The sequence below is a fragment of the Malus domestica genome, chromosome 15 (assembly GCF_042453785.1).
Source record: "Malus domestica chromosome 15, GDT2T_hap1".
Taxonomy (NCBI): domain Eukaryota; kingdom Viridiplantae; phylum Streptophyta; class Magnoliopsida; order Rosales; family Rosaceae; genus Malus; species Malus domestica.
In genome coordinates this window covers 36,534,966-36,562,784 of record NC_091675.1, presented here as the reverse complement: position 1 = coordinate 36,562,784, position 27,819 = coordinate 36,534,966, and the positions used below count along the sequence as shown (strand labels likewise).

General features: G+C 36.1%; 2 protein-coding genes and 1 long non-coding RNA gene across 4 annotated transcripts; 2 read left to right on the top strand and 1 right to left on the bottom strand.

The window, feature by feature from the left end:
* The first annotated feature begins 7,951 nt into the window (after nucleotides 1-7,951).
* LOC103405611 (developmentally-regulated G-protein 3) lies at nucleotides 7,952-15,533 on the top strand. Of its 2 annotated transcripts, none has more exons than XM_008344626.4 (10): nucleotides 7,952-8,265; nucleotides 8,783-8,836; nucleotides 8,930-9,103; nucleotides 11,019-11,090; nucleotides 11,362-11,421; nucleotides 12,430-12,539; nucleotides 13,213-13,512; nucleotides 14,054-14,245; nucleotides 14,814-14,865; nucleotides 15,013-15,533. In XM_008344626.4, exons 1-10 carry the CDS (start codon nucleotides 8,224-8,226, stop codon nucleotides 15,061-15,063), a joined length of 1,107 nt encoding a protein of 368 aa, XP_008342848.3. In that variant the 5' UTR covers nucleotides 7,952-8,223; the 3' UTR covers nucleotides 15,064-15,533. The 2 variants fall into 2 exon arrangements, 1 of the variants encoding a protein (XP_008342848.3); XR_003769028.2 differs by having other exon boundaries at nucleotides 8,081-8,265; nucleotides 14,054-14,249; nucleotides 15,013-15,311.
* Nucleotides 15,534-19,438: 3,905 nt separating this feature from the next.
* On the bottom strand, nucleotides 19,439-23,142 carry LOC103405610 (uncharacterized). Its single transcript, XM_008344625.4, has 3 exons — nucleotides 22,885-23,142; nucleotides 21,515-21,745; nucleotides 19,439-19,732 (listed from the first exon to the last, which is right to left on the bottom strand). Exons 1-3 carry the CDS (start codon nucleotides 22,900-22,902, stop codon nucleotides 19,685-19,687), a joined length of 297 nt encoding a protein of 98 aa, XP_008342847.1. The 5' UTR covers nucleotides 22,903-23,142; the 3' UTR covers nucleotides 19,439-19,684.
* A 2,024-nt stretch (nucleotides 23,143-25,166) lies between these two features.
* Nucleotides 25,167-27,571, top strand: LOC114821797 (uncharacterized). Its single transcript, XR_003769603.2, has 3 exons — nucleotides 25,167-26,087; nucleotides 26,369-26,435; nucleotides 27,339-27,571. It is a non-coding gene; the product is annotated as an uncharacterized lncRNA (long non-coding RNA).
* Nucleotides 27,572-27,819: the final 248 nt, after the last annotated feature.

Below are 27,819 nucleotides of genomic sequence, written 5' to 3'. Positions count from 1 at the left end.
CGGGTAAAGATTTCTTCAGAGAAGGCTCATCGGCTCTTAGCACAGCTCCCCAAGGAATTGGCACTTTGGATGTGTAGTCAGGCTCTTGCTTGCTGATGTAGTGCAAGAAGAGGATAGAGTTAGTTTTGAAAGGTGCCTTTGTAGGGCCTTAGATGTAGGCCTTGAAGCTCGCAATAAAAACTAACTGAGTGCTAGACGTGCCACTACTATCTCAGTATAGCAAATGTAGAACAAGTGTATTTAGTTGATTACTTACATCCCAAGTTACTCGGACTTCTTGTTATCAAAGGATTGTCGTGGATGGGTTAAGTCCACATTAAGTTCTTTTTCTTGCCTTATGACCAAGGACTTTCAGTTCATAGTCTTGTATGTTTGAGTAAAGGGAGTCCAGATCCCCTTAAGTCATTTAGTCGGTTCTTGATTGGTTTTAAATGAAGGCGTATTCATTAAGGTGACCAGATCCAGGCATAAATGAAACTCTTAAAGTATGAAAATAGATGGATATGACTTGAATACATGCTAGAGAATACATTAAGCAGTAGATCTATTAACTTATAAAACAAACAAAGAGCTTTGAGCAAGATTTTACTTTGTCGGGCAAGGTTGAACTTCTTACAATCACTTCTCTTTTAAGTTTACAGGGTTTATATGCTAAGAAGGGATGGATGGTAAACAAGTTTACACGAGGGAATCGATACTACGCCACTAGGGGTGATAGCAGAGCTTCTAAACTAGACAAAAAATGGCTTTTGTGGGGGATGATTCTGAAAATGATTGAGATATGAGCTGATTACATCTTTTATATGCAAATCTGGCTTGAGAGTAGAGTTTGTATGTTTGTTTGTTTGATTGGTTAAGTGTCTTTATCACTGGGGCCTCTTCTTCCTTTTATAGGCAGATTAACCCAACTGTTGTAACTTTGCTTTTGCCCGAAAACAATTGAAGGGTAGTGAGTCATCATCTTTTTACTTGTATTGCCATTGAAAAATGCTTCTTGGCTAATTATGAGTTAGTCCCCATCACTTGACATTTAAATCATGGGCACATGGCCTATACATTAATGAGAAAGTGCCAATTTGTCTCTGGGCCTGATGCTGGGCTTTAGGCAGGTCTTCCTTTAATTGGTGTTTTTGGGCTTCCACACACTTGCAACTCAAAGTTCAAATATTAACCCAAACAACCATAATGAAAAGAAGAAAAAAAAAAGAAAATTTTCTTGTGATTTGGAATGAACCTTTCTTAGTGGAAGAAAAGAAATAGCAATGGATTTCTATAGAGCATCCAGGAACAAGAAGGTTCAATTGGATGATGAATTGTTACATGGTCCAAGGAAATCAAAGGCCCGCTTCCATGATTCATCTACATTGAATCTTGATAAGGTTTGTTGGGTTTTTACACCGTAGCAAACAGAGCTTTCGTGGCAGGGTAGTTGTAGCCATGGTTGCACTTGGGTCTACCCAGAAAATCTGAAGAATGGTGGACTGTGCTCTCTCAAGCAGTTCTGCTTCAGTTATCTACTTCAAAATTGATGTTATAACTTTTTTTTTTTTTTTGAAAGGTGGAGTGTCTGGTGCCAAAATTGGTTTTCATCTGTTTGCAAGAGTTGGTGTTCATCTTGTTGCAAGAGATGGCGATGGCCTTCCAACCACGGAAAACATATAGTTTGTAAATATTTTAGTAAAAAGCACTGTAGTATATTCTTGTCAAGTTTTGGTCAGAATTATAAAAAGTTATAATGGTTGGTTAAAATTCTATTCATGATCCAAAATTTTGGTTATTTTCCTAATTTCCCCGTGTTTTCTGGATGTACATTCTCTCTCCTATGTTGCCTACTTTCATTCTCAGTTATTGAAACAATTTCCTATGGTGAAGATTTTTGCCACATAAGAAAATGTTATTATCCTTACCAAAATGATGTCGTGCCCTACCAGAAACAATTCAAGGCATGGCGGTGCTCTTCGTCTCTCTATTTAATTAGAGCTTCAACGACACAGTTGTAGTCATCATTCTAGGCTTGCTTGCTTCGTCGCGATGTGAAACTTCCAGTCCACTGCACAGTCTACACTTAACCCAAATAATTTTAGGGATTCTTCACGCCTTTAGTTTATTGGGTAATAAACGATACCGTTTTGGGTGTGTTTAGCTTATCATTATACTATTTTCTTACGTGGCATATGTCAGTACTAACACAACTAAAATGTGTTTTTATATTCATTTTTTTACATAGGCTCACCCTTTTTTTACAAGTTATCTAACCAAAAATTAATGTGATATTTACTAAATAGTCATAGTATAATACTTGAGTATTCATCAGAAGTATCTAAATAGTCATAGTATAGGTGGGGAACCCTACGCCTTGTTAGTGTCATTGTATAAGTACAATTTCATTCACTGAATGGCACAACTTGTCCAACTAGAAATTGACATGTGGCGTAGGGTTCCCCATTTATATGGTCGGCCATGCTTCCTATAAATACCTCATTCTACACACTTCTCAAGTAGTTGAAGTTGATTTTTTTTCCAGAGAAACTGACTTGGGAACTGAAAGGGATGTGCTATCCACACACCTCTTTTTACTTCTCCCACACCCCTTGTTAATTTCTGTCATTTGATCTTCTTTAATTCATCCGATCCGACGGTCGAAAATTAAAAAGGTGTGAAAGAAGTAAAAAGGGGTGTGTGGATATCACACCCCGAACTGAAATTCATTGGCCAAACCCCCCTTTCACTGGGCGTGTGGCTTTGGTCGTAACCAAGGTGCTTAATTTGTTTTGTAGGTACAATTTTCGCCGTCGCCATTGATGAGGCTAAGAACCACCACCCCATCTTACAATTTTTGGGTTCTTGACCAAAACCTTGCCCTTCATTCGTCTATCGGTGCAATGATGGTTGAACGGTGAGGCTCAACCTTTCCAGCGACCTAAGTGTTCCCGATGGTTTTCATCGTCTGCTGACCAGTTCTAGACTCCCGCGAATGTATAAAAATTACTCTCCTCTTTGAAATCTACCTCTTAGTAAATTTTGAGTCATCTTGGTGATTGTCGAAAATTCCAACAAAGCAAGGCCGCATGCCACCACGTACGGCGATGCGTGGCGGAGGCATTTGACTAGTAACCCGACCTTTTCTTTCTAAGCTAATTGTGATGCTCTAGATTCATATTTCATATTCGTTTGATATATTCCATTCTTTGAGTCTAGTTTTGTAAATGGTCACCAATTGACCTTTGTGGTAAGTGAAGATCCTACCGTTGGATTGTTATGAAATTATATTATGTTGTGCATTTTATTTGAAGATCTTAGAAATTTACAGATCAAAAATCTTATGTATGAATATTCCAGATTGGATTACTAGGTTGTTGCCTTAAACCGATGGTTAACTTTTGGTCAACATGTTTCAAATCAACCTTAATTACTGAGATTAGTATTATTAGAGACCCAATGGAGCTTAGTAGGCCTACTTTGATTAGCATGGTATGAACCACTCAATTTGCATGTAAGTGGCACCTTACCGAGATTTAAATGTGTATTGAACTTCTAAAGGAAATGAAGGATAATGTGTTTGCAAGTATGCAAAGATGAGGCGATGACTATATTAAAAGTATTCTATAGGACTTATCTGCATGACTAGATATTTTTTTTGTCATGCGAACATGATAATATATGTTCTCACAATGCAAATCATGGGTGTTGATGTATAATGTATGCACTGTTCTACAAATCGGCCTAGGCAGCTGCCCATATACTAGGCGATGGAGGACCGATGCGGTTTAGGCCAAAACTGACAGAAAAATCAGGTAAAGGTTAGGTGGCTGCCTAGGCGACTAGACAGGTTAGATGAGTTAAGCGGTGGCTAGGCGATTTTATTGTTTTTAATTTTTTTAATTAACTTAAAAGGTTTTCTAACCTCCTAAAAAAGAACCTAGATAACGAATTAGTGAATTTTCAATTTTGATTTTTGTTTTAGGTCTTTCTTATTTTTACTGCATTAATTTGTGATGATGGCAATGCCATGATGACTTAAGTTTTAAGTTTTAACTTTCCCAAATTCTCAATTTTATTTTTTAGAGTGTAAGTAGGCACTTATTTATATGTTATATAATAAATTTAATTAAATTCGCGTAGTCCGTCTAAGTCATCATGGCATTGCCATGATGACTTAAGTTTTAAGTTTTAACTTTCCCAAATTCTCAATACAAGTATATTTTTATTTTTTAGAGTGTAAGTAGGCACTTATTTATATGTTATATAATAAATTTAATTAAATTCGCCTAGTTCGTCTAAGTCTTTGACTAGGCCCCACCTAGCCGCCTAGGCGCTAGGTCGTAGCCCACTACCCGACTAGCGCCTAGCGTCTTTTAGAACCTTAGATGTATGATGTATGGATATGTTGTATGATGGGTGATGATCGACTGCACTATGTAAGTCACATCCTAACCTGGGCCCCCACCACATCCTGGGCTCGACTTCACCGTAACACGATATTGTCTGCTTTGGGCCCCGACCACACCCTCAGGGTTTTATTTTTGGGAAATCACACGAGAACTTTCCAGTGGGTCACCCATCATAGGATTGCTCTCGCGCGAACTTACTTAACTTCGGAGTTCCGACGGAACCCGAAACTAGTGAGCTCTCAAAAGGCCTCGTGCTAGGTAAAGATGGGAATATACATATAAGGCTTACATGATCCACTTCCCTGGGCGATATGGGATGTCACAATGTAGCAGTGTGGTACATGGAAGGTCTTGCTTGGTTAATCTGCAAAGCGGGACAATACGCATTATATGGTAATCCACGATGAGTGACCATTACCTATTATTATAGGAAATGGTCATGCCTAGTTAATTCTCATTGGGGGACCACATTATTAGATTGTGATTATGGTTGGTTCTGCTTAGTTAATCCGCAATGGGGAACCATATGCATTCTAGGGGTGATCATACTTGGTATATCTGCGATGAGTGATCACTACCTAGTACTATAAGATATGATCCTGATTAGTTAATCCGCATTTGGGTTGGGGGGGGACCACACTATTAGATGAATGTTTTTTGTTCTACTTGGTTACTCTGCATTAGGGGACTATATATATTTTAGGGTGATCATGCTTGGTATATCGACGATAAGTAATCATTGCCTATCTTGGTTAATTTGCATTGTGTAAGGAGTATTTGTGCTTGGCAAATCCACAATGGGCAACCACTTTCTAGTTGAATTTCGTTGAGTGGTCCGGAATCTCTTTCTCTGTTCAGTTTCATTGAGTGGTCTAGAATTCCTTTCCTTATTTGGTTTCATTGCATTGGTTTGGAACCGTAGATCCTTGTGCATAGAAGTTGCTCAAGTTTATACTGGTTTTGTCACTTAAGGTTACAATGTTGGAGATTTGGATTTCAAGTAGGGAAATACGGCAAACCTTACAGAGGTCGGCTTTATTAAACATATTGAAGTGATATATGATCTTAGTGGTTGATTAACATAGTTTAATGTTAATATTATACACCTTTTATTCTTTGGATTAATTATTTATTGTGGTTGTGGAATTGTTGTCAAGTATTCTGGTTGTTAAATGGTTGCGTTAAGTTTTCTAGAATCTAGTGAGTCGTGCTAGTTAAGTTTCATTGAGTGATTCTGGAACTCTATGTTTCTTGCCAATTAATGCCTTGAGAAATTATAGAGTTTAAGAGAAAGGTGAACTACGAATGGTTTGATCTCATCTTTTGGGTATGTACGCAATCTAACACAAATGTTAGATGCAACCATAACATAAAAGAAAACAATTTCGCCTTGTTAAACTAATGTTTTATTTTAGTCATGTCTTGGTAGCTATCCGTGTTGGTGGTACAGTTATGCCTTGATATCATGTGTCAGTTTTGGAGGTATCTTGGGATCGTGGCGTGATAGAAAAAGTTAAGGAACAAAAGCAAGGACCATTCTCTAGCAAAAGAAGGCTCAACACCTAAGACATTCACCAATTTCTCAGTTTCCGATCCACCACATTCTCTCCGACTTCAAAAACAAATCTTGGTTCAAGCTACCACCACCCATAAAGGAAAACATCATCAGACTGGTCAAATAAAGTACATGCATTCCATCATGGTCTAGGTCATAATACTAGTTGTTGCATAAAATGGAAGAAGTACCTTGAGAAGCTAACAAAGAAAGGTAGGTGCAACAAGCACCTAAGGGAGTGATTGGTATGTGATTTGAGTCTAAAGTTTTTAAAAAGCCCAACATTATCAAGGCCTAATCCCAAAGTGACCAGAAATCCCGAAAAAAATTTAGGCATCCTAAAATTCGGGAATCTTGAGTGTTTGGTTTGATTTCAGGATATAAAATCTCATATCGAAATATTTTGATTTTGGGATTCGGGTTGAGAGTTTCGGTTCGAGATCCCGACCGAAACCACCCCTAGATATATTAACAATGAGGAGTATAAGCATACATAATATTTTAGGAGGGTAATGCTATGAAGACCAAAATTTTAAACCAAGTTTGCAAACCAAATGATAGGAAATAAGGTACGTTAATCAACGCTTAACTAATAATCCAATCATCAACAAACACATCATTTGGTTTGCAAATATGGTCCCTTAGCATTATCCATTTTAGAGAAATGCTATTCATATACACCCATTTTGACTTCCCACACGTCCCTCTCAATTTTTGGCTCTCGTATCGAATGAATTGAAGAAGATCAACGGCCAAAAAATAACAAGGGTGTGTGAAATTATCACTTTTTGTTTGGTACAAAGACAAAGCTTCATTGCCAACAAAAAGAAATTTACAAAGCAGAGGTCCCAAACAAATATACAAAGAAAATGTGGGCCTGCAAAACAAACACCAAGAGCCTAACCAATAGATTGGGTTCACAAATAGAAACAAACCAACAGAGAGAGAAAACCATAGCCTTCACTGCATCACCTTCCGATCAGCACGAGCCATCGACCTCATCGATCACCATAAATCTGGTTAAACAACGCCATAGAGATGGAAGGAAGGAAGGCTCCATCATCTAGCAAATAAACCTTCTCCGATTGCAGCCACCAAGTAGAAAAAATCAAAGAAGATAGTGGAAACCCATTTGCGAAATTGCTAACGAAAGAAGACCAAGAGAAGGAGGTGGTGTGAGCACTCGAGCCGATGTAAACTCTTGAACTTTACACACCTTCTTGATGTACTGCAACATATTGCCGTTAAAAGTGATTGCAAATCGAAGTTGGTATAATATTGATGAAGGATGGAGCTAAATCAAAAAAGATTTAGAAGGATGGAGAAGGGCCTTGAAGTTGGAGGGGTAAGCATGGATTAGAGAAAAGATAGGAATGGTTCTAAGGACATTGGTGAGCAAGACCAACAGCTTGTGGGGTGGACAAAACACACTGGTGGGAAAGGATAGTAGGGGGAAACTAGTAGCAGAAGGTAAGGAAGAGAACAAAAAGCATAAATAAAGGACTGCCACCAACCTTAGGGACATAGAAAGTTGCCAAGTTTTGCATCAACTCTAACTATCCATATTTTATCTTGTTTGATATGATTATGTGTCATACACACCTGTAATTGCATGCAAACATACTCGTCATTAATTAGAAGTATACACAAATACATAACAGTTTTTTATTTTTATTTTTTTTTAAATGAATGTTAATACATAATAATTTGAAAATTTGTAAGATCTTGCAAAATACAGGAAATCTGAATTATGTTATGAAACTTCGAGATAATACTGATTTCAAAAAAGCTGAATATTCTAACATTGGTGCTAAAGTTTGATCCCCATTTTTTGGGATTGGCATTAGAAACCTCCTATCCAATTCGATAAAAAAAATCACCCTTAGGAACAGCCATGCTTATGTGCTGCATTTTCTAATCCCTTATATTTAGTTTTTTATGATCGCAACATATCTAATTCCTTGAAATTTGGAAGTTGCTAACCCACAAGCTTATGCATGAAATTTTGTCTCAAAAATTTGGAAGTCGCACATGACACATGATTTGTAATTTCTCGTGTGGACCGCGCGAAAAGGCAAGTTGGAGGGTAAAATGGGACTCTACAAAATATTCATAAACGGGTTAGACTAGGACGCGCCCTAACCCTATTTACTTCTGGTACCTTCTGCTCTCTCTCTCTCTCTCTCTCTCTCTTTCTTTCTCGGAGAAGCATTTGAGCAGAATCCATTACAGGCCGACTAAACCTTTCCTCTGTTTCGGAGCTAGCGTGCTTCAACAATGGCGACTCTGATGCAGAAAATCAAGGATATCGAAGATGAGGTACTTTTGCCTGCAACCCCAATACCCTCTCTTCTACTTTCTCTGCCAACGACAAACCCTAAATTAATTTAGGGAAGATTGAATACTTTATGTATAGCCTTATCACTTGTTAGATGCTTAGGGTTTCAATGTTTTTTTTTTTTGGGCAGTTCCTTTTATTCGGTTTCGAGTAATTAACAAAAAAGTTGAATAAAATGTAACTTAGAAGAGGAAAACAAAATTTGTCAAGTAAAAATTTTGTTATAGCATTACCAACTCAACTCTCTCCAATCAAGGAAAACATAATTTGAAAATTTAATTTATTATCTTGTTTTTGTAGACCAGTATGATTAACATGTAAAGTTTAGTTTTATGGAATAGTTATAGGTCCAGATTTTGGTAAATTTGATTTCTTGTTTTTTCAATTTGCCGTTGAAATGCGTTTATTGTGTTGGAGGTGGTGTTTCTGGCATCTGGATATGTCAGATTCTTTGAGTAGTAACTAGAATTTTAATATTTCTTTACTTATTAATTGCAGATGGCTAGGACTCAAAAGAACAAAGCTACTGCCCATCACTTGGGTTTGCTGAAGGTGAGTTATATTCTTTTTCATTGTAATGTTCGTCAATATATTGCTGTGCATGGTCAAATTTTTTGACAATAGTGATCTATCAATTTTTGCTAGGCTAAACTTGCAAAGCTAAGGAGAGATCTACTTGAGCCTCCATCAAAAGGCGGTGGCGGTGCTGGTGAAGGTTTTGATGTCACTAAAAGCGGAGATGCAAGAGTTGGTTTGGTGGGTTTCCCTTCAGTTGGGAAATCTACACTGCTGAATAAATTAACTGGGACCTTTTCAGAGGTAGAGAACTCTCCATTTATCTCATTTCACACATGATCTATGCGAGGCAAATACATTTTTTATTTGAAGAGAGATAAAATTATTTCCCAGAGATTATTTATATTAGGCATGAAAGCATGTAGAGTTTGATTGAGATCACTTATTATGTTTAAATGTGGGTCTCCAATATTAAGCCGAATTTGATCTTCTAACAATCTGTGCAGTCTACTGGGACTCATTGCCTGGTCTCCCAGAGATTCTTTAGAACCGGTTTCTGTCTGTATAGAGATCTTATATACTGTGGAAATTCATCATCACAAATGTAAAAGTTTATTTTAAGTGATGCCATTTGTAAAATATTAGCTGAATTTTCTTCTCTTAGATGGATTAACTTAATGGGAAATTCAGGTCTGCACTAAAACTAATTGAACATAGTGATAAGCCCTCTTTCAACCTTTGATCTATTTATTCCACAACTTGGCTCATGGACCATAAAATTTGCTCTACTCTGATTGATGTTGTTAGAACAGGATGACCTGAGATTGTATAGTGGAATGAGACATATGATTTATGTCCAGTGGGAACGTTCTGCTTTGCTTACCTTCATCTTAACTTTTGTATATACAAGTGACCCTATAGTTTATTTTTAATATGTAAATGTGTATATTTAGCTGCCTTAGAGTATACATGGATAAGGAAAAATGACATCCCAAAATTCAGAGGAAACTGAAGGCACGAAGATGCCAAAAAGTAACACACTACCCTACCCCATAACCTACCTCCTCCCTAGATTTTTCGAAAGTTGAGTTTCATTCCATTCACACTGCCCAAAAAGCAGCCAGCCCACAACTCCAAGAATTTTTCTCTCCACTTCTCCAAAAGCATAGTGCTTCTCAACAAGCATGGAAATGCAAAGTATAGAAATCACCTGTTACACAATCAATTTCTTTTGAAGCTTTAAAGTGGTATAACAATGAAAAAATAGGTGGTCAACAAGTGCAACCTCATTCTTGTAAATAAAGTCAATAGGAAGATAAGCAAACATAAGGCCTCCTCTGGACTATGTCGCAAGTATTGACTTTGTCATGAGCTCTAATCTAATCTAGAGCCAGAAGATCGTTGGAGAGGGTGAAGTTTTTGTTGTTCCTTTGGTCTTCAGTTACATCAGAAGTCAGACATCTTACATTCTTCTTTCCTTCTAGTTGTTTTTTTTTCCTTGTAATCAGTTGTACTTTTTTATCAGTGGACCTCCTTGTTCACTAATTTTTTGTACCTTTATTCGGTTGAAAGGAGCTATTTTCAAGCAAAGAGAATGGAGAGACAGCTCCCCTGCCTCCAGATTATTTAAACTTCTCTGGAAAAGAAAGTTCTTACTGGTTGGAAAAGGATTCAACAGAGATTGACAAATTGGCAGTGTTAAGAGTTTAGAGTCCTGCATCCATTATGGCGTAGAAATTATATGAATTGGTTACTTTTGGATCATCAATCCTCCTAGAACCTAATATTAATGCAGAAATGATAGAAACAATTGATCCTACCTGGAGCCTCAACCACAATATTAGGGCCCCACCCATTTACAGGTTCCTGATATTCTCTTTGGTCTGATGTTTTCCAAGCTTTATAATGCACTGAAACTCCAGGGAACTGTTTGGGTGGAGGATTGTATTGAAATCCTTTCGAAATTTGATTTGTACCTTCTGTATGAAAACGTTGGGGTTGGGGGTTTCAAGATTCCCTTGTATACTTCTAATGTCTATGTGTGTGATAAGACCTAAATTCTTGCTTGCTATGTGAAACCTGAATGTTATTATTGTTATTCTCTCCTTCGTTGTGCAGCCATGCAATAAAATGTAGGCTGCCTACTAAGATATATGCTATCATTGCTAAGAAAATTCTTGATATTTTTTTAAGACCACCTAATGGGTGTTGTGTACAGGTTGCTTCCTATGAATTCACTACTTTAACTTGCATACCAGGAGTGATTGTGTATCGAGGTGCGAAAATTCAGGTATTATAATATTTTGCTTTGTTTGTTACATTTGCTTATATAATTGGAATTTTTATAATTTAGTTGGTGGTTACAGTTTTGTGTTTTTTTAGATTTGGAATTCTTGTTCACTATTCTTGTATGTATGTCTATTTGTTTGTGCGTGTGTGTTTTATAAGCTCTTTCCCAATAAAGAGAAGTTTTTGATATACTCAAAATAGCTGTTCTAGATTTATGATCCATTTGATCCCTTACCATAAATATTTTTTAATTGTCGCACTTCAATTTGCAGTTGTTAGATCTCCCTGGAATTATTGAGGGTGCTAAGGATGGAAAGGGTAGAGGAAGACAGGTAAAATGTGATATTTGTTTCTCATTGTGCTACCCAAACATGCTGATTTATTTAAGTGCACTTATTTCTTATACTCTTGTTTGTTTTTTATGTCTGCATTCCGATATTGAATGGTAGAACCCGTATAATAACATTTCTCCTTTGTCTTTTTGATAACCGAAACTCATTTAAACCTTTTATAACTTCAGTTGTTATCTTTAACATCATCCTGTGTATTTCCTTCATCCTTCCTCACTTCTTTCACATCTTCCTCCTCTTCTCTCCTTCTCCCCTCTTCCCTGTCACTTTTCCATTAAACAAATTAGAAAAAGAATATAAGTGTGTTACCAAACAGGCCCCTATTTTTATTTATTTTGTTTGAACTTGCTGTTTTCTTTCTCTTCAAGCCTCTCACATAATTGTCTTCTGTTTTCTAGCCAAACCATACAGTGTGTATATATGCTTCAATAGCCTGTCCATGTCCATGCAAAGTAGGCTATAATTTACAAGGCCGCTGGACAAGACCTGAACAAGGGTGTTTTCTATGAATATAGATGCTTGCCCTAAGAAGCTCTGTTTTCCTTGCAAGAAATTTATACAATATGTTGTTAGATAGACTAAACAACTTTCAAATAATTAGATGACCAATATTGCACCCTTGCGTGGATTTACAAGTGTTCTGATGGTTTTTGATCATGCAAGTGTATTGAATGGCTTCCAGAAAGATAGGTTTGCATAAAAATGATCTTGGGTAGTTTATAAAGATCTGGACTACATACTTTTGCAAAAGGACTTTCCTTATATGTTATGAACCTTTTCTAGTAGTGAAACATGCTTGAGGTATATTTTCCTTTTGGCTGTGATTAATGTTGTTATAATTTGTTTGATATGTCGCACTAATGAAGGCTTGAGATATGTCAGAGATTGTTGGAATACAGAAAATGAGTTGTTCTTCTTCCCCTTTTTCTCTGTGCATGGGTGTTCGTTATATGCTTTTAGATTCACTTATTGAACTTTCATGGCATCCAGGTTATCAGCACTGCTAGGACGTGCAATTGCATTTTAATTGTTCTTGATGCAATAAAGCCAATAACTCACAAGCGTCTAATTGAAAAAGAGCTCGAGGGATTTGGCATAAGGTCAGCTATAGCTTTGTTTCTGATCGCTATAGCTTTGTTATTTAGTTACTTCAGTTTAGCAGATCTTAAGGCCATTTATGCATTGGTCAGTATCCATGACTTTCAGAAGTTCTCCTTTTCGTTTAGATAATTTGAATCTGCTGGATTTTCAAAATTTGGTTGTATCTTTGCTCTACGTTTTGATTACATCATATAAACTCTTTTCGAAAGCCTTTACATGATACTGATTCAACATTTTTTTAATATAAAAATAAAAATTTGATTGAAATATTCCTAGGATCTACATTTCTGTGGATGATGTGTTGTTGAATTTAGCTGGTAAAGGCTTGTCTGGATTTGAAACCTTTTTCTAATGCTTCTTCAAAGCTTTTTTCCCCTTTGGTACACGTCAGCGGCTATTAATCCTTCCTTTTATCAAATATGGATTGTTTTACTGCAAACACCATGCCTAGTGAGTTAGTTGACAAAACCTATAAGTTACATGCTTGTGACAATTTATTCAAGTGTCCACGTACGTACACAGGTAATGCTTATAATATTTTTTTTATGTGTATATGAGTATATCTAGATGTATGTGTATGTAATCTTTCTCACATTGTCTAGACTCTTTGCTCGTACATTCTCTTCCTAAATAGTTTATACTTATAATTAGCTAAATGCTTATTGTGAGCAGGTTAAACAAGGAACCACCTAACCTTACATTCCGGAAGAAAGATAAAGGTGGTATCAATTTCACTTCAACGGTTACAAACACACATCTGGATCTTGAAACTGTGAAGGCAATATGCAGTGAATACAGAATTCACAATGCTGATATCACTCTTAGGTTTGATGCAACTGCCGATGATCTCATTGATGTTATTGAAGGCAGTAGGATATATATGCCTTGCATCTATGTTGTGAACAAGATTGATCAGATTACACTTGAAGAGCTTGAGATTTTGGATAAACTTCCTCACTACTGTCCTGTCAGGTAATCTTTTATTTAATACCATAGTTTATAGTTTCATGCTGGATTATTGTTGCAAAATCTTGGTTATTTGAAATTTTTGGATGTTCCATCTACCTCTCTTTAGAGAACTTGAACTTCAGTGTTTGACAGCTCTACAATGCATTAGTTATCAGGAGTTTCTATAGAAAACATTGTAATTGAAGCATATATAAACCATTGTAATTGAAGCACATGAAAAACATTGTAATTCTTAATAGTGCTTAATTAAACACCAGACTCGGTGTTAAAACAGTTTGCAGTTACACAAAGCATGGCAAAATGAATAAATTTCAATAATAGTGCACAGCTTCTAGTCATTGATCCAGTTGGAGTTGGATTGTGTAGCGCCCACGAATCATTGTTTAGATTTGTTTTTCCTTGGAAATATTTGTTATTATATTAATGCTTCTATTTCTTTTTAACTTTTCTTCATTTTCAGGTATAGTTTGGCTGGCATATAATTTCTGAAATTATTGTTTAGTAGTTTTGTTAACTTGTGCAATTTTCCATGGCTGATCTGCAGTGCTCACCTGGAGTGGAACCTTGATGGTTTGCTGGAGAAAATATGGGAGTATCTTAATTTAACTCGCATATATACAAAACCTAAGGGGATGAATCCAGACTATGAAGACCCTGTGATCCTATCATCTAAGACAAGGACCGTTGAGGATTTCTGCGAACGGATTCATAAAGATTTTATCAAACAATTTAAGTAGCAAGTACCTCTCTTAAATTTTCTTAATGTTGAACCATTTAATATTTAATTGTTTTTTTAAATGATATCAAGCACTCTGAAAACTGAGAAAGGTACTCTAGGCACTTGTCTCAACAGCTGTGCAAAATTAGAGCTTTAAGTAATATAAGCTTCCACGTTCTTTGGAAGTTTCAACTCAATGGTACTTCTGGACATTAAAAGACTCTTCATCTTTTTCTGATTTGAAAATGATAACACCAACTTCTGGGGAAAGGAAAAAGGTGCTTGTGTCAACTTCCGTGCTAAGTTAAAGCTTTAAGGTGGACACAGATTTTATGTTTGCATCGTAGTTTTAATTGGGTGGCGGTATGTTACTTTTTGGACATTGAAGTATTTTTCATCCATCTTCAAATATATAGCAGTTCAGAATCTGTTTCTTTCCTTTCTTTCTTTAGTGGTTCAAAATATGGCATTTGTTTATTCCCATGTAAATCTGGTTGCTATACTTGGGACGTGTCCCACGGACACTTTTATATGGCTCATTGTTTCATTTAAAGTTAACTTTGGTGTTTTTTTTATTTTTTTGCAGTGCTCTTGTTTGGGGGTCAAGCGCGAAGCACAAGCCCCAAAGAGTTGGCAAGGTTGGTTAGTTTTATTTATTTATTTTTGAATATTAAATATATGCTACACCATGGTCATCTCTTCCACGTGCGACTACTTGATTTATTTCTATTAATGGACGTTGACTGTGTTAATTAAGATGCATATTTGCTGCTTTGACACAACAGGAACATCTGCTTGAAGACGAAGATGTTGTTCAGATTATCAAAAAGGTGTGATTTGGTGAATATCAGGATGTCATGTACGAGAGGTAAAGCATTTTGAGATGAAGCTTTTCTTTTCTCCCGACTGGATTGTTTGTATTTTGTAGACCATACAGCACCTCCTCCGGTGTCTGCTTATTGGGGGTAGGCAGAACTTGAGGCAGTTTGATATTTAATATCATACTGCACGTCGTCATAAAATTTATTTAGTTTGTAGTATAAAAAGTATCATCCATCACAAAGAAAGTTGTTTTTTTAAGAAAGTAACGGAAGTGAGATGCTCCAGGCGTGAGGTTACATCGAATTGTGGATTACTGCATGAGCGTAATGCCGTAAATAGTAGTAGAGCCTAACGCCTGGGAGGATCGCTTCTATTTTGGGCTCGGTTTATTTCCCTTGCTTTAGCTATTTAGATAAGTTGTCTAATTTTTGCAAGTCCAAAGAGCTCAAGAAATGGGATAAGGAAGCTCTTATTTTATGGTCAAGTTTTGTGTTCTTGGTTTACTGCGATCACAATGTGCGCTACATTTGGTTGGGGTAGATAATGATGGATTAGTTCAGTTTAAGAAATGAAGGGGAAGGGGGTGAAAGTTGATGAGCAGACAGAAGTCACAAGACGAATGCAAGGAAGTGAAAAAAAAATACATAATATATAATGGGGTGTGCTATGCACATACTTTATTGTACTTCTCATACGTTCTTTTTAAATTTTTTGATCTTTTTCAATTCATCTGATCTAATGGTTGAAAATTAGAAGGATGTGTAAGAAGTAAAAGGTGGTATGTGGATATTACACACCTATATAATAACCAAACTGTCTATTTTTCAAGTTTTAGTTCATAAATCATTTAAAATTGTTAGCCAATTCGTAAATGATTGAGACACCTAATTGTGGTAAAACAAGTTGACTAATATAGTGTAAAAACACTAACATTTCATTAAAAGAATCAAGTGGCCAAAAGTAAGGGTGGGTTCGGTTTCATTTGCTTCGGTTTTTTGCCAAAATCGAAATCGAACCAAAATTTTGATTCCTCAACAAAAAGTGACTCTCTATTGCTACTTTTGGACCCAAATATCTCACAAATGGATAAAAAGGACAATGTTAGCACTTCGAAAATGATGAAAAGTGGTATTGAATGGGCTCAACAAAAGAAGAAAAGTAAATGTAGTTCATGCAATAAGTTAGTACGACATGATACAAGAACTTGCGCATCGAATCTGAAAAGAAGAAAGATCGAATCAACTAAAGAATGTATGTCAAATTAACTTTTTTTTATTGATATTTTCCAATGTCAGGTTACCTATTTGTGTATAATATTTTTTTTTTTTGTTATTTGCAATCTATCAAGGAATGAGGAACAAGAAGACTTGGGCGAATATGTGGAGAGTGATGATGTTTAAGTTTTGTAGGATAGAATGTCACTGAGTTGTGCTATTTTGTTGCAGCTTTCACTTTTCATAGTTTCTAAAATTGGTTTTATTTTGTTAAAGTTTATGCTAACAGTGTCTTGGAATTGGTTATGTTTTATTAACATTATTGAGACCTGAAAAAGTCAATTTCCGTGAAGCCTTATGAGAAAGAGAGAGAGATTTGATTTTTTTTTTTATAACCAAAATGCGAAATAAGAATGTTGATGCACAAAATCAGTGAGACTTTAGAACAACGTAAAGTGTCAAGTTTTTGACCTTCGCTCGGTTGCTCCGGTCACCTAGTGATGATGATCTGTAAAGAGATAGAGATGGAGAAGCAAACACAAGATGTACGTGGTTCATCCTAAGCTTGGCTACATCCATGGAGTAGAGGAGTTCTTATTAATAGTGAAAGATTTACACAAATACATAGGTTCAAGCATAATCATCATTAGTGAGTTATAATGACTAGTTTAAGTACAATAATGACATTAGGGATTAAGTGTAGGAGAATGGTCTCCTTTTATAGTTGAGGAGAGTCTTTAGCTTTTGTTGTTGGTCGATGTGGGACTCTATGAGTTTTATTCTGACGTTGACATGTGTCGCGCTGTGATTGGCCTCCTGGTTGAAGGGAAACTCTTGTGCTTCGGCAAGGGTACCTTAGCATGAACCCCTTAATGGGTCCTTGAAGGTATGACATTAACCGGTGCTAGGTAGTTTCGGGATTAGTCAAGTATGATACAAACAAAGAATTTTACCATACTTCTATAATCCACTATAAAAAAGAACATTGGAAATATTGGAAATTTATAATAAAATCACAAAACTTATTTTAATTTATAATTTGTATAGAAAGCAAAAATCCATGATAGTTGTTGGGGGTGAAATTGGTACGAGGCGGAATATCCTGAAATTAAAAATCCATATATGTGCTTATCTGACTAGTCAAAGCACCAAACAACTAAGATCAAATATGTTAGTTTGTTAACAACAGAAGTAGTTAATTTAAAGTTCAATTTATTGAAGTGTTCCTAGTTAACTAAGGCCAGTTCAGTGCACATTTTAACTCTGACAAGCTTAGTTGCATTGACTTACTTTTTGCAAATAATGACGAACATATATCACAAGCTAAAAGTAAGACAAGTAAACTCGAGCAATAAACTGCACAGGGAGTTTTTGGTTGAAAAAACCCACCTCTGGGTTAAAAAATAAAGGACTCTCCACTGAGTCCAATCCACTAGTGTAAACAAGATTCTTACAAAATACCACGCCAAGTTCAATTCTAGACCTAGTCCACGGAACAACTTTACCTTTGTGCAAACTTGCCTTACACGAGAAGGATTCCTTTGGTCTTCACGAAGTGGCAGCTCCTCCTGAGCTCTTCACCTTGTGGCACCGAAATGGTGTTGTCTCCAGTCTTCATAAGATGGCAGCTCTTCTTGAACTCTTAACCTTGTGGCATCAAGACCAACACACAAACTATGCATATGATGATGATTTGCAGATCTTGATTCAAATGTCCAATCAGTTTCTCCATTTAAACAATAGAAGGAAGAAACTAAAAAGAATCTGAAAATGGGCCAGTTCAAAGATTTGAAACTAGAAAAACTTGACCAAAACCATAAATCAAAATCACAAAAACAATACTACCCTAATATGCAAGGATTTGGGTGTTTAGTGCATAAGTGTGATTTTGTGGCTAGGATTTCTGATAAGGAACACAAGGAGGCAACTCAAAACTAAAACAACTCTTTTCCGAAAATGTAAATCTCCTAGCAAGTTGAATTGAAACCCTAGATTGAGTTAAAGAGGGATTGATGTTCAAACAAGAAAAGGACCAGAAAAGCCACACGTCATGTGCAAAATCAATATAGAAAGATCTAGGGTAGAAAAACCATTTTCGGGAAAAAGCTGTTAGATGTCTCATGTGGGTTGTCTTAAAGTGTGTGTGTGCCCAGCTTACGTGAAAGCAGCAAGAAGTTTTGATGAGACAAAACCACTAGACAGAATGAATTGAAAATAATAGCGTGAAATTCATATGAATGAACAAACCTTGATGTGAGAAGTTAAGCTCTTGAAATGATATTTCCAGCAGCAACATCTCAAAGTAACATTTTAACCCTAAATCTAACTAGAGCATGGTGGTACAATTATAGCATTTGACAAAGGAAGCCAAACAATAATTCTAGACTTCACAAGAGGCTATTGTTGTTTATACTAAAATCTCAAAACCTTAAAAAGTTCATTATGTGTAAAAATCACTTGCTCTTCTTCGGTTCTTTTGTGTAATCAGAGAGAGAGAGAGAGAGAGAGAGAGAGAGAGAGAGAGAGAGAGAGAGAGAGAGAGAGAGAGAGAGAGAGAGAGAGAGAGAGAGAGAGAGAGAGAGAGAGAGAGAGAGAGAGAGAGAGAGAGAGAGAGAGAGAGAGAGAGAGAGAGAGAGAGAGAGAGAGAGAGAGAGAGAGAGAGAGATTGATTGATTGATTGATTTGATGAAAAATCTAATAATTGTTCTCATTATTCACCTATTATTAGACATAAATGAGAGAGAGATTTGATTGAAATACTTTTTTTATTTAAAAAAGATTTGGCATTAAAGCGAAAATTACAAGTACAACCTTTTCCAGTACAATAAAAGTTAAAAGCAAGAAGGGCACTAGTAGGTAAGCAGTAATCCCAAACATGTGACGATTCCAAGGAAAGACCAATGTGGGCCAAGGCATCCACAACAAAGTTAGCCTCATGTTAAATATAGTTTCACTCAACTTGCCTAAGGAGCAAGCAATTGAGAGTCTTTGCATTGAGGAGCAAGCATTTGATTTATTTTAATTCCAAAATTAAAAATCCATGTCAGCTATCATCTAACCCGTTGAGAGTCTTCGCATCGAATGGCTAAAGACTTGTGTCAAAAATTGTGTAAAAAAATGTGGTGCCCTTTATATATAGTAATTTTGTACAATTCATATAAGATTACTAGAGCAGTAAAAGCACCAAAGGAAGAAATCTTGCATTTAGAGGCCAAGGCAGCATTATACACGCAGAGAGCAACAACTAGAGGAAAGCAAAATCAGATAAAAACCACTAATCACCGAATCCGATAAATACATCACAAGCACATCGTTATCGTGCTAAGAAAAAGAAGCCAATACTAGTTTTATCAAGTACAAACCAATGAAAGACATAACAAGGGTAAGGAGCAGTAGAGGTAATCTTCGAGCACATACATCATCAGCCCTTCACACAACAGTTGAAGTAGCTGAAAATGCTCCGTCGAGTCTGTTGGCAAAATACAAATATAAAAACACAATTACGTTAATAAAAAACAAATTAAAGATTGAAGTTGTCAACAATAAGCAGCAGCACAATTTATAATTTTATAATCCTTTCCCGTGTAAAGATATATATCCCTCTAAAAAGAAAGTTTCAAATTCAAAATAAGTGAAAAGGACACTTGATTACCAAGTAGCTGAGTCAAATCCTTTCCTTTCACCATCACTACTCACTAGGGCCAGGCTTATAAAAGTTGGATCCATACTAATTACTTTATCAGTTTTCTTTGTTTATATAAACGATCGGCCACTTAGTACTACGTTCAAGTAGTATTTTTCTTTCACTTGTAAGTGAGAGATCTTAAGTTCGAATATATCTCTGTATGAAAAAGAAAAACGATCGAAAACGACATGAATACCATCGCAAACAACACCATTGGGATAATGATCCAATGGATCAGATGATGCATATAATCTTGTGTTCTCCCCTCCAAAGTCCAAACACACACCAACAAAATTAAAATCTAAAATGGCCGGTGCACGTGCACCACGTGGACTTGCGTGTAAGTATCTAGGATCACTCATTCAATTGTTTTTCTAACACACACAAGTCAGAATATCTTCCTTCTTTTTAATAAAAAAGAAGATATATTATTTTAATGGCCCAGACCTAGAGCATTAGCGCACCTCATCTCATGCATGTGCCAACCACTCGTCTTTTAGGATGGAATGTATGCATCCTTAATACATTTACTAAGAACATTCTATATTATTTCTCTAAGTGCAACCATCTGAGTTCCTTCTGCCATTTAACAGTAAAGTTGGCACAATCTCCATTTCATGGGATTTTCCCAGGAATTTTCTGTATATTAAACAAAAAAGCTTTCTTCTGCAACTGTCTCAGACCATGTGACCGTGCGACCCTCACACACAAAACACAACGAATTTTGCGTTTTTATTATATCTTAGATGACTCCTACCCTGTATTAAACTCCCAGGAATAAAAGAATTTTAATCCATCCTATGTACTCCTTAGGGGGCAAAGAATCTTTTAAAGGTACGAAATTGGGATGACGCTTACAACAACAACAAATCTTTATCCCACTAAATGGGGTCGGCTATATGAATCTTAAAACATCATTGCGCTCGGTTTTGGTGCCACGTCTTCCAAATTTGGATGAAGCTTGAAAATTAATTTTGAAAGTGATCATGAATCATCAACTACGACCAGAATGAACCTCCTTGACCAAATCAGGTGATTTTTTTTTCTTTAAATATAATAACCACAAAGCCAAAAAATCTTCATGAAAACAGATGCATCAATTCAATGGTCATTGTTCAACCTAACTAAAGTCGCAATTAGAATTAGGCCTATTGAATTATGTTAAAATAAGTGCATCAAAAGTCCCTTAAGGGTGTGGATTCATTGCTACGTAGCACTCATTCATTAGATTTGATTTTGCAACTGTTTACATCTTTTATTTTCAATCTCAGTCATTCATTTCCCGAACCACTCATTGCGACGTACTCTTGAAGAAAAATTGTAAATTACATGTCAATACCATATTAGATAGCACCTATAAAAGGGTAGTCCATTCCCCAATCCCCACCCATCCTTCAAGTGCCAGTGCTACCACATGCTCATAATTCATAAAGCTTCATTTATAAGTACACCAACTACTCCTGCTACTACTTGTATATGTAGTTGTATATTCAATAATTGCATGTTTAATACCAAGCAAAAATAAAAAATAAAAAAAAATTGAAAGAAAAGGGAAAGGAGTCATACAGTTGGAGAGTGGGAGGTCTGATGGTAATGGGGTTCATTGTGAACAGCACCCGCATTAGCAGTGTTTGAGGCAACGAGTTCTTCTTCATTTCCAAGACTGGCTCTGGAAACATCCCTCTTGTTTTGCTTCCTCATTTCCCTTATTTTTGAGAAATCAAGAGAATAGTCTGGCACTTGCCCCTTCTGATCCCAGTCCCCGAATTGCGGCACTGACAACCATGGCGCATTTTTCTGCATTCAACAAACAAACTAGTTAATTGACTGACATTGGACGAGTTCAAATTTTGAGATTTGTGTAGCAGATAGATTAGTTCAAACTCATCCAACAACGATAATTAACTTGGCGGCACTGCTCACCATCCACTCATAGGTAAGATTAAAAGTGACTTCCAAAGCCACAATTAAAGTCTCTGTTGGTGGAAGGAAACATGATACAAAAAATTCAATCACACCCAGGTGATATAATGAAGAGACATGATTTATGAAATAAATACACATTAAAAATTAGCCATTTTAATCTCATGCAATCACTCCAATGGATTTATTGAAGTGAATTGTAAGAAAGAGTTTGGGTAAGACCAAGCCAACGGACGGCGGACTTTATAAGATTTTGGTTAATAGGATGTGGTCTATGGATGACGATACGAAAAATCTCTAAAAAGTAGGATACTATGCGCGATTGATATGACAACTAAAAAAAATAACTTGGGTAAAGATTCAAACTTTGAAAACAAATTCCTGAATTTCCACTTGCGATTCCAAAATTCATTCATCCCCAAAATTGTCAAATTGTATACAGCAGGAGGGCTCTAAAGCTGATTGTGACAAGCATTGAAATTAAAAAAAAAAAAAACCAAAATTATATAAAACAGGTAATAACTTTGACTGTTTCTTTCTTAAGCTTGATACATCAAAACCAATTCAACACCCAAGTTTTTCTGATCAGAATTAAGACAAACAAGGACAAGGAAAATGGACCAACAATTAATTCAAACCATATTCATGGATCTAATTAATTTTCTCTCCAATTTCAAGCGAATAAAGAAATAAAACAGATTTCACAACCAACCCCGCTCCCCTGGCAGCAACAAATAAAAGCCCAAAAAATGTTTATGCTCTGTTTGGTTACCCAGAAAACGCAGGAAGAAAATAAAACACACTATGTTTCTGAATCCAGAATAGAGCTATTTGCATACGTAAAGAAAATTAGCTAATTGTGTTTTTCTTTCTTTCTCCGTCTGCAAGAAAAACGAACTCAAACATGCACTCATAAACACACTCCCATATTTTCCTATACTTCTCCCACTGTTTTTTTTTTTTTTTTTGAGAAACCAAACAACTAAAAGGAGAGAGAAGAAAAAGAGAATCACCTCCTTTCGATCCTCCATGAGATAAAGACTCGTCCCAGATCCTCCACCTTTATAATTGTCAAGATAAATCAAATTCAACGAAAATAGTTAAAAGTAAAAATTAAAAAACCCAGAAAAGTTGAGGGCTTTGGTGGGAGGAAAAGCAGAGGAGAGCAGACGGTCCCAACATAGCACGGCACACAAATATATATAAGATTGCATTTACGGTAATAGTCCTCTTCTTGCTGTTCATTTACATAAATGCCACTTTCGTGACTCGCTTTACTTTGTGTCTTTCGGCTTATTACTTTTACTTGTACGTGTACGGATGGAATAAAATATCTTAAAAATCAAAGACCAAAACTATACAGAAATCCAACTGCAAAAATACTGAACCAAACAACAACAACAATGTTTTTTCCTATTAAGTGGGATCGGCTATATGAATCCTAAAACGTCATTACGCTCGGTTCTGTGTCACGTCTTTCGTTAGATTCAAGTATTCTAAATCTTTTCTTAGAGTCTTTTCCAAAGTCTTTCTAGGTCTTCATCTACCTCTTCGACCTTGAACCTCTATCATGTAATCAAATCTTCTAACCGGAGCATTAGTAGGCCTTTGTTTCACATGTCCAAACCACCGTAACCGATTTTCTCTCATATTTCCTTCAATTTCAGCTACTCATACTTTACCTCGGATATCATCATTCCTAATCTTATCATTTCTCACATGCCCACACATCCAACGAAGCATTCTCATCTCTGCTACATCCATTTTGTGTACGTGTTGATACTTCAGCATCCAACATTTCATGCCATAAAGCATTGATGGCCTTATTAACGTCCTATAAAATTTTCCATTGAGCTTCGTTGGCATACGACGGTCACACAACACGTCGAATACACTCTTCCACTTCATCCATCCAACTTGTATTCTATGGTTGAGGTCTCCATCCAACTCTTAATTCTTTTACAAGATAGATCCTAGGTAGCAAACGCTATCGCTCTTTGGTACTTCTTGATCTCCAATCATCACTCCTAACTCATTTGTGCCTCTATTTGCACTGAACTTGCACTCCATATACTCTGTCTTTGACTGACTTAGGCGAAAACCTTTAGATTCTAACACTTCTCTCCAAAAGTTAAGCTTCGCATTTATTCCTTCCTCAGTTTCATCTATCAACACTATATTGTCTGTGAAAAGCATACACCAAGAAATATCATCTTGAATATGTCTCATTAACTAATCAATTACCAATGCAAAAAGGTAAGGACTTAAAGATGAGTCTTAATGTAATAACCCTACAGTTATGAGAAAGTTTTTCGGTTTGTTTTTCATGAGTTCTTAGAGCAGTCCTTACTTCATCATACATATCTTTTATAGCTTGGATATATGCTACTCGTACTTCTTTCTTGTCTAAAATCCTTTAAAGAATGTATCTTGGGACCCTATCATACGCTTTTTCTAAATCTATAAAGGTCATGTGCAAATCATTTTTCATATCTCTATATCTTTCCATTTATCTTCATAAGAGACAGATTGCCTTCATGGTTAAGCACCCTGGCATGAACCCGAATTGGTTGTCTGAGACCCGTGTCTCTTGTCTCAATCTATACTCAATTACTTTCTTCCAAAACTTCATTGTGTGACTCATTAACTTAATACCCATGTAGTTCATGCAATTTTGTACTTCGCTCTTATTCTTGTAGATAGGTACCATAGTGCTATTTCACCACTCATTTGGCATCTTCTTCATTTTCAAAATTCTATTAAAAATGTTTGTGAGCCATGATATACCCGTCTCTCCCAAGACTTTCCAGACTTCGATCGGTATATCATATGTGCCTACTGCTTTTCTATGCTTCTTCTTTTTCAATACTACAACCACTTCTTTCTTCCTAATTCGGCGATAAAAAGAATAGTTTCTACACTCTTCTGAGTTACTCAACTCCCCCAAGAAAGTACGTATTCATTTCATGTCCTTCATTAAAAACATTATGAAAATAACCTCTCCACATGTCTTTGATCACGTTTTCTCACGTCCTTCATTGAAAAATACTGAACCAAAAGTACCAAAAATACCAATAAATCTGGTACCGGAAATCGAACCTAAACTGAAACATTGAGTACGAGAATTGGTATGAACCGTTGGTTAGTTCTGTATGACCGAACTGAATTAAATAAGTATGATTTTAATTTTAAATTTATAATATATAAGATTATAAATTATTATAGCCGTCGAATAGATTGAGATTTAATCTCAACCGCTGAATTAAAATCAACCTCAACTCATTCATGTCTGTCTATCTTTCTCGACTCATTTGAGGCTCCGTCCAACTTTACCGATCTCTCCTCCTCCCCTAATTATCCGGCTCTCAAGTGTCGCCCCTGGCCACACCACACCATCGTGACCACATCGACTCTCTCACTCTCTCTCGTAGTTTCTCGGTCTCCTTCTCTCTCTCGCCCGAGTCTGGTTCCAGTCTCGCTCGAGTTGGGTGGCAATTTGTCTTTCGACTTTCTATTATTCTCATCTGACAGTTGCATTGCACAAGTTAAGAAATTGCACCTTCATTTGTCAACTTTGATTTCGAATTCGATGTAGGATTCTGAAATTGGGGATTGGACTTTTGAAATATTGATTTTGATTTTGAATTAAAACAAGGGATTTTGATATGAAATGCGTTTCGGGATTCTGATTTTAAAATGTGTTTGGGATTCTAATTTCAGAATTTTTATTATGATTTCGATATGGGTCTCTAAAATTAATGATTAGAGTTTCGAAATTTTGATTTTGGTTTTGAAATAAAATTAGGGATTCTAATATGAAATGTGTGTCAAGATTCTGATTTCTATTTGTGAAGTTTCAGATTTTCATTAAACTTTAAGCAAACTTTACAAGGCTTTATACACCAAGAGGTCTATAGAATATAATGGTCCTGTAGCAGCTATACAATACAATTAAATACAAATTACAATTAAATGATAACAGCTCATCCTAATTGCCCTTGTTTACACTCTCCCGCAAACTTGACACCGGAGAGGAGACAAGTTTAGAACACAAGGACTAAAAACGCGTCTTCGACAAGCCTTTGGTAAAAAAGATCAGCCAGTTGCGAAATGGAATGAAGAAAGTGAACATGGTGAATTCCTGAAGCAACACGTTCTTGGACGAAATGATAATCCAAAGCAATATATTTCGTGACCGGATTAGCAGCCATATATGGTAAAAGCCTGTTTAATGGTTTCTGTTACTTTTTAACATAATATTCCTAACGGGGTCAGGGGATTCTGTTAGGGTTCTCTGCGTGTGGTCGCACATAGGGCCGTGCCCTTGTCGATGCGTGACGGCTTCAAAAATTATTTTAAAATTTTGAGCGTGTTTATGAAGTTGTGTAGGTCACGATGGTATATTTATATACCTCAGTTGAACAATGTATGAGAAATTATTAGTTAGTATCGGTTATGTGCTTTAAATTAACGTTTTTATAATTGTTTCGCATATAGAGAAGACTTATCCCAAGGACGAGCGCAATCAAGGGCGACTTAGGGGCTACGACCCTTCGACATACTAGTAAGTGAGCTTTTGGTTTTCAGTATATATTTATACTTGATATTTTCCCAAAAAATGCGTTTAAATAAATGTATGCCTTGAAATGCCATGTATATAATTTATATTCAGCATATGAATTAGTATATGATGCATAATATATAATTGTGGTGTTGTGGACGCTCAGGTAAGCCCAAGTGAGTTTATAAATTGTGAATGTGAATAACGGTTGTGATTAATTGAGAAGCATAAGGCTCATAAACCTGCATCCCGGGTGATTGTGATTTAGGCAGAGATATGGTACATGCCTGTTTATAATGTCACCTCACGCACTTTATGCTCACATTGGATTCAATTTAGGTGCACAGTCTTGTCGTACAGACCATCATAGGTGGTTCCGACTCATTGGTGACTAGCGATTTATCGCATAGCTATCATAAGTGCATAGCATTGAGTATAACTATATTACACTCAGTCTTGTCGTATAAACCTTTACAGTGGTTCCGATTCGTGTGCAGTGTAGTGCCGTATAGGTCACTTGTAGTGACTCCGGCTAGATTGATTAATGAGCTATGAATTCAACCGTACAGACTTCTGCAGGGGTTCCGGCTAATATGTTATTTTCCATGAATTTTCACCCGAGTTACTTATTCTGTTTTATATTTTTGGCATGACATACTTATGCTTATGGATTTGTGAAGCATGATTTGATAAATAATATTTTTGGCATGGCATACTTATGATTATGGATTTGTGAAGTATGATTTGATATATATATATATATATATATATATATATATATTTATATTACATTTCTGGGAAAATTATACATATTTTACGACGAGGGGTTAGAGCTTTTGGTAAATGAAATGATTTTGAAAAGCTTTATTTTTGCCCACTCACACTTTTTGTTTTGTGTCCCTCTAGGTTTTAGGTAGACTTGCTGTTGGTGGCATTTGTGGATCTTGGCGGTTCTGACAAAGTATAATATTCGTAGGATTTCTTATGGTACTGTATAACTAGTACTTGTCCTACTGGACTGCACCTAGGCTTCTATACTCTGATTAGGTGTATTTACACTTGTATCTCATTCCTAGCACTTTCTGTTTATTAGTGCACATTAATTAGCTTTCGGTTCTTATTTATTCATATATTTCTTATCCTTATTGTTTCCGTACTGTGCACATGGCTACGTCACTCTCATGTGACGGCTAGCACACCTTGATCTTTGGTCGGGGTGTGTCATATCTTCTCTAAGCTTATCTATAATATGATCAAAATTTTGCTCAACTAAATTGATATCTAAATTATCAAAAGCCATATGAATACTCTCATTTTTTATCTCATTCTTATCATATTCTATATTTTCTAGTTGCCTGTAATTACTAAACATAATTGTTGATTTACC